Source organism: Magallana gigas, chromosome 4, assembly GCF_963853765.1.
Source record: "Magallana gigas chromosome 4, xbMagGiga1.1, whole genome shotgun sequence".
NCBI classification, from domain to species: Eukaryota; Metazoa; Mollusca; class Bivalvia; order Ostreida; family Ostreidae; genus Magallana; species Magallana gigas.
The window spans coordinates 57,770,287-57,782,907 of record NC_088856.1 but is presented as its reverse complement, the minus strand read 5'-3'; the positions used below and the strand labels follow the sequence as shown (position 1 = coordinate 57,782,907).

At 33.0% G+C, this 12,621-nt stretch overlaps 1 protein-coding gene across 1 annotated transcript; it reads right to left on the bottom strand.

Annotated features, from left to right (window-relative positions):
- Nucleotides 1-155: 155 nt before the first annotated feature.
- On the bottom strand, nucleotides 156-12,324 carry LOC105320992 (NADPH oxidase 5). The gene is made up of 15 exons (XM_066083439.1): nucleotides 12,113-12,324; nucleotides 9,759-9,870; nucleotides 7,697-7,847; nucleotides 7,271-7,481; nucleotides 6,896-7,086; nucleotides 6,552-6,755; nucleotides 6,160-6,341; nucleotides 3,067-3,258; nucleotides 2,446-2,578; nucleotides 1,993-2,145; nucleotides 1,848-1,900; nucleotides 1,655-1,711; nucleotides 1,345-1,554; nucleotides 926-1,195; nucleotides 156-679 (listed from the first exon to the last, which is right to left on the bottom strand). The coding sequence occupies exons 1-15, from the start codon at nucleotides 12,322-12,324 to the stop codon at nucleotides 548-550; spliced, it is 2,463 nt and encodes an 820-aa protein (XP_065939511.1). The 3' UTR covers nucleotides 156-547.
- Between the last annotated feature and the right edge of the window lie 297 nt (nucleotides 12,325-12,621).

Genomic DNA, 12,621 nt, shown 5'->3' with positions numbered 1-12,621 from the left:
GCTATTATATACCTCTAATGCATGCGTCATGCTATCTTTCATTATTAAGTTTCTGCTGCTTGAGATACTATTTTAAGGTTTATTTAGCCACCTCAAACAACAAGACAAAACATACATATATTTAATACAAGTATATTGTTTTTTATTTTGTCGAAGACAAGTGCATTTTGGTTTATATTTACATATATGATAATATATATGCCATAAACGATCCAAAAATACATATTTTTAAGTATTTACTGAGAACGATGCATTAGATTTAGGCTTGAAATAATTAATAGTTCGAAAACACAGGAGGTTTGCCTATAACGTATAACGAAACGCGTCACAAAAGGAAACAGATAAATCTTGCTGATATATTATGAGAGACTGAAATACAAATACGACTTATACATACTAAATAGGGAATACAATAAATATCAATGTCTTCATAAATGTGAAAGATGAAAAGATACTTGGCGATTAAGTATCACTTAAACCTTTACACATTATCTGCATAGCGATGTCATGTGGGAATAAGTTAATATGTAAGCAGTGTGTCTATTCCTCAGAAATTTTCTTTAGAAAAGTTAAAACGATAGCGCATGCACATCTTTTTGATAGTTTTTCCAAGCTGAGGTGAACCACAAAAGAATATTTTTACTTTGCCTCTCTTCTCTTTAGAAATTCTATCAAAAATCTGAAGAAGAAAAATAATTCATATATACTTATATTCAGAGCAATGTATTATGTTAAATGATATCAGTCATATTTAAAACTGATTCCATTCATACTATTCAAGTATCGGTTTCAATCAAATAACCCGTTGTCATATCCTACTCATAAGTTTGAAGTATCAATTAATTATAGGAACCCAGTGTAATATACATAAATACATTTATTAAGAGCATCCACTGTTGTTTGTTATCAGTTACGTAGGTAATACCTTCTCCCAGTTTGGCCGCCCCGCCTGTGTCCTCGTCTGAAGACCTGTGATCAAATCCCGATTGTCTCTCTTGTGAATCAGGTCCAGAGCGATCTGTAGACCCACACCCTTCATATCCGTCTTATCCTGGGCTGCCGTCATGAACATGTGCATCTCTATCATCTTCTCCGTGGTTTTGATCTCGTTACACAGCTCCATTTCAATGTGATTCAGTAGCCCTAGGAACCATTCGAATGATTTCTGTTCTCGATTTATCCAGATAAAATCCACCTACAATTAAATCCATGTAACAACTTTTGTAGAGATAATTAACTTATATTTATCGTCTGATGCATGCTAATTTCTTTTTTTTTTTAATCACCTTTTTCATTATACAAAAGGATTATGTATTTAAGTCAGGAATTTGCATGTTGATATACCTTTTTCAGAGCCATAGCCTGGTCAGAGACCGGGCCATAGAAGCTGTGCTGACATCGGGGACAGGTGCTCATTGACGCCTTGTACCTGTACATGGCGCTCTGGAGTATAGACGCCATTGGTGTGACGCCTATTCCCGCTGCTATCAGAACCGCGTGCTCTGTGTCAAAGATCTCTCTGGTGGCCGTCCCGTACGGTCCGTCAATGTAACACTGTATATTTAATAATCAGTATTACAAACTTAAGATAAATGGTTTATATATATATGAATCACAACCCTTGAGCAAGAAGTATATCATTTTAAATATCAACCTCGACTTGAACTTTCTTATTCTTCTGAGCGACCCTCTTTTCGTGCGCAAGCTGTTTCTGTGGGTAAGATAAAACTGCTAATCAACTCTAATTACACTTAGATCTCATGAATTATCTGTACTATTATTTACAAAAATTGTCAACAAAATTATATACATTTCTGTTGACTTATCAACTACGTTAAAAGAAGTACCTGACTTTTTTCTAAATATTGAGTTCCTCGTCTTCCAGACGAATGGCCAGATGCTACAATTAATAGAATGTAAGAATATAAAACATGTTTATTAATTAATATCTAATATACACAGATCAAGTAATTGGACAATCGAGTTTCTCGCCTTTAAAGTTGAGCAGTGATGGAGAGAGCGTCAATCGTCTCTTCTGTAGAACTACCTCCGGTTTACCCTCATTTATCGGGTCCAGCTCGGAGAAATATTTGTACAACTTCCTAGTCCAGTTCCCTGCCGATCGCACGTGAAGCCAAAGACTATCTAAGAAGAATCAAATTTTAAAAAGCATTACCAAATCTGTCTACACTGTGCCATTTTTATGTGTTTTTTACCGTTCGTTTTTTGGTGTGTTTTTTTTTTGTTGTGAGGGTTTTTTTTTTGGGGGGGGGGGGTGGTAGTTTTTTAAACGGAACATATTACTCCTACATAGAGTGTAAATAAGTTTGTTTAGATAAGCTGAAAACACAAAATGTTTTGTAAGGCAAATTATTTCGATGTAATGCCTTCCAGTGTTTTTAGTATGTAATCTATATTTGAAAAAAAAAAATTGGTACAGGTCACCTTTAATTTCCGGTGCACTACTGATAGTAAACGGATGCCATTCGTGTGCAGCAATTACTGGAATCTGGATAAAAATGTAATCCCCAGGTTGGTATCTGAAGCTGTCAGGTCTTGTTATTATTAAGTGACATACCTTGAAAATAAGTCAATAATTTGTTTAAAAACGATTATCAGGCTAACAAAGTCTACAAAATATTTGAACATGAAATTTTATTTTTAAAATATGTGTCAACATCTCTGATTTTTCTCTCCAGATTATTAAAGTAAATTATAAGAAGGTAAAAAAAAGTAGTTGTTACTTTAACTGCTATTTATCAATATCCTGCATGATAATATTAATCAAAATAACCAACCCACAATCTAAAAGGTGTTCGTTTCAATATTCATTTTTTGACTTTTTATTAATGTATGTTTAATATAAAAACTCTTGCCAATATGTTTTACCTTTTTTACTTAAAAAAAAGTATCTGGAAACAGTATTTTAGCTTTTGTTTTTGCGCTTCTTTGGCAAAAAAGGTTTCAGCTTAAACTTTTGTAACTTAACCTTCTTATTTTCTGTTAAATGAGAGTCTTGGTCAATTCTTATATTTCATTATTTCTATCATAATAGGGTAAACTAACCCCTGACGGCAGAAGGTTGACTTCCGATATGTGCGTGCCACCGTATTTCGCTTTCTTAAACAGCTTGGACCTTGATATCTTCTCTACAACAAATATCAGGCCGGGTCCAATAAAGAACATCCAGAATATTGGTCCGTGAAGAATAAGGAGGATCCAAAAGGGTATATACAGCATGTGTGTCCAATAAAAGACCTAGTATGTATAACAAATGTGTCCAATAAACGATCTAGTATATACAACAAATGTGTCCAATGTAAGACTTAGTACATTGTATATATTACAAATGTGTCCAATAAAAAACCTAGTATGCATAACAAATGTGTCCAATAAACGATCTAGTATAAACAACAAATGTGTCCAATGTAAGACTTATTCTACTACAGTTATTGCCGAGATCAAAGAGATGCCGCGGACATTATTCTCCAATATACCACGAACGTCATCAGTAAATTATCAGATGAGAAATACCTATTTGTCTCGCACTAATCATGGAAGTACAACTTCAAACCGTAAAAAGTTTTAAAACCATGTCAATTGCACGTGTTAGTTCCAGTCAAAACAATGTGTATTGCCTCAAATTTTTATTTTAAGCGATCAATTCGGCTGTTCCTAAGACCTCCCTAGCACATTTTCTCACTGCGTGTTTTTACATAAAATATATAACGTGTAGTAGTAATAATCGTATTAAATTGCCATTAAAATATAAGGAATGTGATTCAAATATATTTTATAAATAAATGAAGAGAATTAAAATCCTAAGAAAAGTCTGTCGTCTGCATGTGATTCCTTTGGTCGATACACATGTAAACATTAATAACAAAACCATTGGGGTTACACGGAACAGCCGTCAAAATGACCTAGATCGTCTCTCTATAGGAGAAACGATTTGTAGAAATACTGGGCTGTTAGTAGAATAGAAATAAAGTTCTTGTTTTCGTGAATGTTGCAGGATAACCTCCTCGGCCTAGAAATGTTGTTTGAAATATAAAAGCCTCGGCTAGCGCCTCGGCTTTTATATTTCAAAACAACATTTCTCGACCTCGGAGGTTATTCTGCAACATTCACGAAAACTCGTTCTTTATTTCTTAAGTATATATTACAAATGTATCCATTAAAAAACCTAGTATGTATAACAAATGTGTTCAATTAAAGATATAATATATACAACAAATGTGTTCAAAAAAATACTTAGTTTATATAGCAAATGTGTCCAATAAAAGACCTAGTATTTACAACAATTGTGTCCATTATAAGTCTTAATATATACAGCAAATGTATCCAATAGAAGACCTAGTATATATACCATATGTGTCCAATATAAGACTTAGTAGATACAGCATGTGTATCCAACAAAAATCTAGTATACAAAACATGAGTCCAATAAAGGACTTGAAATATTTAAAACCTATAATTCTAATACAGTTATAGAATAAGGAGGTGTACAACATATGTATTCAATAAAATACTTAGAACTTTTTAAAACGTATAATGTACAATAGAAAAAATTGTCTGTAATAAAATGAGCAGAAGGGCAACAGTTTTATATTTGTAAGACTTGCTACATGTGTTAATTGTACGTCAAGAAATATGCCACTTTTACTAAGGAATAAGAAGCTTAAACTTTGAACTATAAACTAGGGAAGAAATAGGTAATTAACCCACTTTATATTAAAAACTCAATGTAAGTACTTTCAATAAATTATATTTTAGATTCTAAGGTACCTCACTCCTCAATGTTCTTGTATCAAGAATTTCTTAAGAATCTATAGACAAGACATACTTAAAAAATACAAAGATAATGAGGGGTCAGTGTTCATCCCTCTGATTTATGTACAATTCAATTTGACCTTTTTGTACCTAAAATGCAATTTCAGCCTAATTAGGATTTGTTGTCAGTATTTTTGATTAAGCAAACTTATTTCTTTAAATATTGTTTTTAATTATGCACAATGGTTACACCGAATAGAGGAATTACGAAAAAAATGTACAAAGCTGCATATATTTTTGTCTGACCTTTCTGCACTTAAAATAGACAATTTTGTATTATAGCTACAGTTTGATTTGAAATGAAAACTATTTGAATATCAAGAATTTTATCAGATTAATTCAGTTTGCTTAAATATGTTTTCTATATTATTTTGACGTAATAAAACATTTGGGGGTCAGTGATGTCAAATTTTAGATAAATATCTTCAAAGGTAAAATTCTCGTAAAGTTTGGATTTAACACTTCAGACATTTTCTATATATTTGCATGTTTTTCTATCCCTCTATCAAGCTTTGATTTTGTACATGACATACAGAACCTAAAGAATGTGTTACAAACATATCAAATGTTAAAAATGTGAATAATGAATAAAATATAATAATAAGAATAGTATATTGCAAATTCATAATATGGCTTGTTTCTGTCATTTCGTCTAAAAAGAAACCTTCCGCACGAAAAAATAGTTTCCCCAAAACTTGTCTATTAATTCAAATGGATTTTCTCTATGAATGTTGGGTAATTATGAAAGAATGATCTTTTTGTGACGATAAAATAAATGAAATCATTCAAAATTCATCTATAATGATCATCTGCGCAATAAAATCAAAACGTGAGGAGTAAGATACCTGAAAAGTAACATTTTTGTAAAGATTGTTTTCCATCAAATATATGTACAGGTGCATACAGAAGAGACAGAATCGATCGAATGCTAGCGCTTGCTTCAATATCTTTTTTTAAAGATCAGCTTGTTCGTATACTTTTAAGTCGATCAAGATTGCTTTATACTAATTACATTCTCTCAATGAAGTTGAATACCTTATAAATTCGGATCACAGTTGATATATTTTGATATGTAAATCAATCATAAGTATTTCCTTGAATTCAGCAATATTTGATTTTCTGCTATCATAATACATTCGTTATGTTAGTGATAAACATAAAAACGAAAATATGTCTTCGTTTATTTGAATCTACCAGAAACATGAAGCGGTATATTTTGCATTACCAACAGCATACATTAAATAGCGACTGATATTGTTATTATTTTTGTACATAACAATTGCGTGTTCCTGCGTGCAATGACCTGTTGGGTCATGTACGACTTACCTCAAAGTACCCCCCTCTCCTCACAAAGGGAAGGGAGCAGATAAACATTGTGATCAGTATAAGGAGGATGGGCCATCCTGTGATGTAGGCGGACGCACCCACCCATCCAATTCCTGCCTTGGTCGTGAACAAAATATCCACTGACGTCAGGTTGCTTTGTGGCATCGAATGCTCTATGTAAACTATAGAAACCGTTTTCCTCGATACAATTTTCGTTTATCGTTATACATGTTTTTATATTACATGGGTTGCGGTTGGTTACTTTAAATGTGATTAAATATATGATTGGTTTATCACAGTTATGATAATAAGCTTATAAATCAATTTCAGGTAATCCAAGACAAGGAGTTTTAAACCAATTAACAGAAAAATTGAGAACTTTTTTTACGTACGAGCATTCCCAATATGAGCAACACTGTGGAGAATTGCATAGAAAAGAATCAATCTCCCAACCAGTTTGTGGAAATCAATATGCTGGTCCAAGGGGAGGTAATTTGCCAGGAATGTGGCACGTAGGTAGGTGATGCAATTCCGAAGAAGAAATACGAGTATGAAGGAACAGTTGAAATTAAGATTCATTCCCCCGACACGAGCAACTAAAGATAAAACAGACAATAAATGATGCTAAATGTTACAAGGAACCAATTTGAATAATTCATAACACAAACTTGTTGATATTTAGAGTCATTGACTCCTGGCCTTTTATGGGCATACTACCCAAAACAATGGTACTTGCCTATCACAAATCCGTTAGAGTCCCTGTATCTGTAGACTGTGTATACAGTCAGTATGATGTTGATTGTAATGTACAAAGCTAGAAACAACACCTTCCGTAAATTGTTGACGATGTATTTCAATGTGAATGATTTCGTCCATCTCATTCTGAACCCTTTACTGTCTCCGGGCGGTTTCAACCAGTTGGCAGCACTAACATAAGACGATCAAACATATACAGCATAAAAAATGATAATGTATGATATAATTATTCTGTGCATTAAATGATTTTAATGTAAACACGCCTCTGTCTACTTTCGTAGTATGTGTAAACAGAGTTGTATTAAACATCTTGTGAGCATTAGTTATGGGTAGCTTCGTATTTCTACATATGTACCTGAGGGTGAGGTTTTCCATGACTCCTGGATGCTGTTCGATTTGTGCTTTGAGTTCCTGGAATGTGATGATTCCATTATTGTCGTTGTCCGCGGCATTAAACAAAACTTCTGTCAGTTTGTTCAGGTCGTTGTCTCCGAATGACAGGGAACTTTCTTCCATACAAGACTGGAGAACTATTTTCAATTCATTCCGATCAATGGCGTCAGAACCTACGTATTAACGAATTTATCTAGTTAATCATTTTATGGACAAGGTGTTAATATAAGAATCAGTTATTATTCATCAATCGTTAACAAAAAAGTTGCAAAGTCATAAATATAATGTACTAGTAATTAAATTAAGTGGTAACCTAAAATAATGATGCGAACAGACGAGTTTTTCTAATGTTGCAAATACAATACATGTATTGTATTTTCATACGAACCATCAATATCATAAACGTTGAACAGGAACTTAAGTTTCTGCGCAGGTGTGCCTTTTGTTAACATCCGGAGACCATCGATTAGTTCGCTGCATTCAATACTTCCACTTTTGTCCGTGTCAAATAGCGAAAAGAAACGCTCGGCAAAAAAGGACTAAAACAAAAGTAAACATGTTTTTTCCCTATGTAAATAAATGCAGGGAAATCATTTTGGTATATTCCTTATTAAACGCTAAATATTGGTATCCACGCAAAATCACAAGAAGTACATTTGGTGGATTTTAACTTTCCATTTATTTTTCGGACAGATATTAACTTAACGAAACTATGATAAAAGTTTGGCTTTCGCCATTTATATTCTTGCAATTTGATGTTAAAGTAATGAATCGCAGAATTAAGTACTCGAGTGAAATAAGGAATCTTCAGTTGTGAATTCCTTTAAAGTGATAAGGTTATTTCCCCCAATGAACATGTAGCAATCTTCCATATAACATATAATCTAATTCAATTGAAACGTTCTTTATATAGAAATTGTTTTATCCATTGACAAAGTTTGTTCGATAATTACGAGTCTAGTTATCTCCTTAAAGCCCCTTTCACAATCGGCGCACGACCACTTTACACCACTTTGCGATCGAAATTTTTGAGCTTCGCCCGAGCTCTCGCAAACGTTGCACAAGCCCTCGCTTACGTTGCACGATCTCTCGCATTCGTTGCATACGTTTTACTTGTCGCATAAAGTCTCCTCTGAATAGTGGACATGCACACTATTCAGACGAGACCTAACGCGATCCAAATTATTGCAGTGCAACGCACGAATATTAGTACGAACGTTTTACAACGTTTTGTGTACTCGTAAGAGTGTTATACGATTTTTAAAGATCTTAAGTCTGGTGTTTATGCGTCTGTTTTGCGACCGTGAGACTGTTGCTCAACGTGTCTCATGTAATCTTGCAACGTTTTACTATCATTGCACGAATTATCAGCCTCAATATGCCATGCTTTGCTACTAGTATATATATACCCTGTTTCACATATTCTTTTTTTAAGAACAAAATTTACAATATACATTTTTTGCATGATGGTGAGGGAAATACATGTATAAAGATTTATTTCCTCAAGAAAAATTATATTTCCCGATCGCGAGGGCTTCGCCCAAAAAATTGTGTTTTCTGGAGAATAAATCTTCATATTACCTGAACATTAATGCACTAAACGTTTTATTATACCAAGCAATATATGATTACACAAAATACGTTGATTTATAATAATGTTTGACTTTTCAACAGTCGCAACATTAACGTCGTGATTGTTTGATTTTCCATGTAACTGTCTCGCTTTTCTTTCACAAATCACAGTTAAGTTGGTTCTGAGATTTAAAGAGAATCATAATGATTAAATATTTTTGATTTGATCATTTTTATCTACATCGTATGCGCATATCGGCTTTTTCATTCTTATGACATCGCCCTGTCAAGTGACTTTCTAGGCCAATCAGATATAATAGAATAATCATATTGAAGTATAGGGTCTAATAATAAATGCTGCTGCAAATCTGTATTTTTCTCGCTTTCAACTATGTCTACTGAATATGGGCGGCGTATATACCCCCCTCTGACTCGCACGATCATTCGTACCATGGAACGCATAATCGCACGTCCAATCACATTGGCGCACGTTCAATCTCCGATCACCTAGGTTATCGCGCGTTCCTATCTTATTATCTTTCAACAGTTGCTTTCATTGTACAACAGTCGCATATAGACGCAAGATATATCGCAAGATTCAATGCGTTTACATCGCACAACGCTCGCTTACATCGTGCGAAATTCGTACGAATACTTTTTTTCATATGCGATTATTTCGGCAACAATTAACGATTCATATCTAATTTTTTTCGGTCGCACGAATATTTGGTCGCCTCTGCTCGTGCGCCAATTGTGAAAGGGCTTAATGTATAACATATGATTATAAATCGGCTTCAAGAATAATGGAAAGTTTGATCTTTTGATTTCGTTCTTCTAAATTGTTGTTGGGTCTTCATTTTTTTTAGAAAGCAGTAAACCTTTTTCACGCCTAAAGCACTCTTGAAATCTTCTAACTCTATGAGTCCCTTGCTTCCAGCGATCTTCTTAAACTGAATCTCCATCCAGGCCAGCCATTTGGTGTCTTCGTCGCTTCAAAATGTTAAAGGGGCGTGGTCACGATTTTTGTCAACTTTTACTTTTCTATTTTTATTGTTCATACTGCTAAAGCAATTCTAATGATCAACCAAAACCTTGAACAGTGGCGTACAGGCGCTAGATATACGTCATTTGGATCAATAAAAAAGAACTTTATCAAATGTTGCTAAAAAAAAAAAAGAACTTTATTAAATGTTGCTAAAATATTCATTTCTGCTTGTATACATTGTTTATACAATTTATTTAAAGATGATTGTCAATAACGTGCTTTCAACCTGTAATCACAAGAGATATAGGTTTCCAAATTGAACCATACGACGTTTTATGCTTAAATATTAGCCAATTATTTGATAAATTGCAAATGTTTGGTAGAATGGGTCTTGACTCAATCCTTCAAGTACTTAGTTTTCATTTTATTATTGATTTATTTAAGTGGTGTCTAGACCCATAATAGGCCCAAATTCATTGTTTTCACAAAAACTTGAAACTTTATTCATAATTGTCAAAATATTTCAAAGAGTAGCTCATCGTGGGAGGCGGGGGGCTGTATACAGTACCTCTTGGTTGAGATGGTGTTCGAATCAAAGTGGGCGTGTTTTCTTTAAAATTACTGCGCTTTGCTTCCTTTAAGGTAAAACATTTTTTCCAATTTTTATAAATAGAATTTCTTTGAAAAATATTTACAACCCACCCTTCAGATAGCAATAAAGATATATACAATCTTCTTGCTCAGTTCATAATGTCAAATAAACAAAAGCGCTAGTCCAGTCAGGGATTGTTTGAGATCACATTGTAATGTTAATGTTAATAAGCGTAAATAAAACAATGGAGAAAAGAACTGTATGTTTGTTAATGCTAGTGCATCAATAAATACTAGTAGTTCTTAGCCAATATCACAATCATTTAAGGTTTAAAACTGGAGTTTTTACTTCAACATTCAAAACGTAAACAAAACTATGACATAAGCTTTGTTTACATGAAAAAGAACTGTGAGCTCTGTACCTCTCTTTTAACGACAACTGACAAAGTTTTCGTTGACTATTAGAAATGCCTTACAGAAGCATTCTACATGTAAACATAAAAAACGGAAAAATACGTTTTGACCAAAATTGTGACTATGTCTCTTTTTACACTAACATATTTTTGTTTCGAATCCACTTTCTACACTTAAAATTAGCTCTTTTTGATGTTAGATATGTTAAAGCAAATGTTGGTAATATTTGTTACAAAGTTGATTAATACACGTCAGATATATGAATATATGCCAATAACAAGTGCATTTCGTGAATACGCGTGCTTACAGGGATTCTTTTTATTCTACTGGGTGTGTTTCCTTAACTGTAATTTAATATAACTCATGATAATTGATAACAAGTAGGTGTCTACTTACCTTATCTCAGTTGGAGCGTTAAAAAAATCGTAAAAAGAAGTCCTGGTCAAAAAAAAAATTAAGGAATATATATATTCAACAAATTTTTGACAGAAACCAAATAAAGTAAACAATCATAAAATAATTAACGTAGACAAAATTCATTATTATTTATTTATTTTTATTTTATTTTTTTTTTTTTGCAGTTTCCCAAACATCAATTACACATGTAATTAAAGCGTCTGTTTTAAAAAAAAATTCATACAGTATACATAAACAACAATAATTTGATCGGTAATCTATAAGTACTAGAGGTTTGTTGAAGAGGAAATAATGGAATATATTTAGTGAAATATTCAATACTGTATTTAATAATTTGGGTAATTTTGTTACATTGTAATACATGTATGTTGTGTTGTGATTCCAAATTAAAGTACATATATTGTAAAATCCTTGTTTAACGCGACTACAAAATTCCGCGATTCTCCGTTTTGTATCAAATCCCGAGAATATAAAAATCCAAACACGAAACTTTCATACTAATTTCAACAATTAGAAAATATATGCGAGATTTAAAATTCGGCGAGTGGGCTTCTTGCAATTTTATGCAGATTTTAATTCCTCGCATTTAATTAGGAATCTATAATATTTTTTTTTCTTTGATGACTAAAAGAATGATACAAAAAAGTCGATTATGTCCGTAAACTGTAGCAAAAATAGCAACCAGCGGAAAAAAACCCGCATCATGGTTTATAACAGTTTTTGTTTTGTTTGAGACAAGGAGAAACACTAGTGATACCATTCCATTAAAAACTTTTACAAGAAATTTTTCTTGATAAGTAAATAGAAAAATAAAACATAACTTACTGGGTTGCTGAAGTTTTAAAATCCATTCTGGTAACAGTCTTTTCATTTTCAAAGTGACACTGACTATTGGATGCCCTCTCAGGAATCGGAAGTCGGCCCATTCCCTCGAACTCTATTGTGACGTCATCTGTATCAGTGCTAATTTTATCTTCGTATGCGAGATTGACAAAGTCATCATTACTGGTTTGCGTTGTGTAATTGGCAACCGGCATAATATGTGACCAATGTAACTTTTAAAAAGTAAATTGCTCATTAGTTTTTAATATTATTAAAACTGGTCAAAGTAGCTTATTTATCATTTCGGGTCGTTATATGGTGATTTCACAACATTCATTCTAACGTATTGAATAAACACAATCTGACCGCAGACATGAGTATCACTTAAACGGTTGATTATGATTTCTATAGATACGAGATCCTCTGAAAAGTATACTATTACTTTTTTTGGTATCAGACAAGCTTATCTTTTCAAAAGATTGGTGAGCTAGCATTGTAGCCACCATAAAACA

Bases quoted from the DNA above. Each gene is read 5' to 3' on its own strand.
- LOC105320992 (XM_066083439.1), bottom strand. From the start codon at position 12,324: ATGCCGGTTGCCAATTACACAACGCAAACCAGTAATGATGACTTTGTC. The intron at 7,848-9,758 runs GTTTACTGCTTT...CTTTTGTTTTAG, and splicing joins GTGCTTTAGGCGTGAAAAAG to TCCTTTTTTGCCGAGCGTTT. The intron at 1,555-1,654 runs GTTGATATTTAA...TTAAATATACAG, and splicing joins ATAAGAAAGTTCAAGTCGAG to TGTTACATTGACGGACCGTA.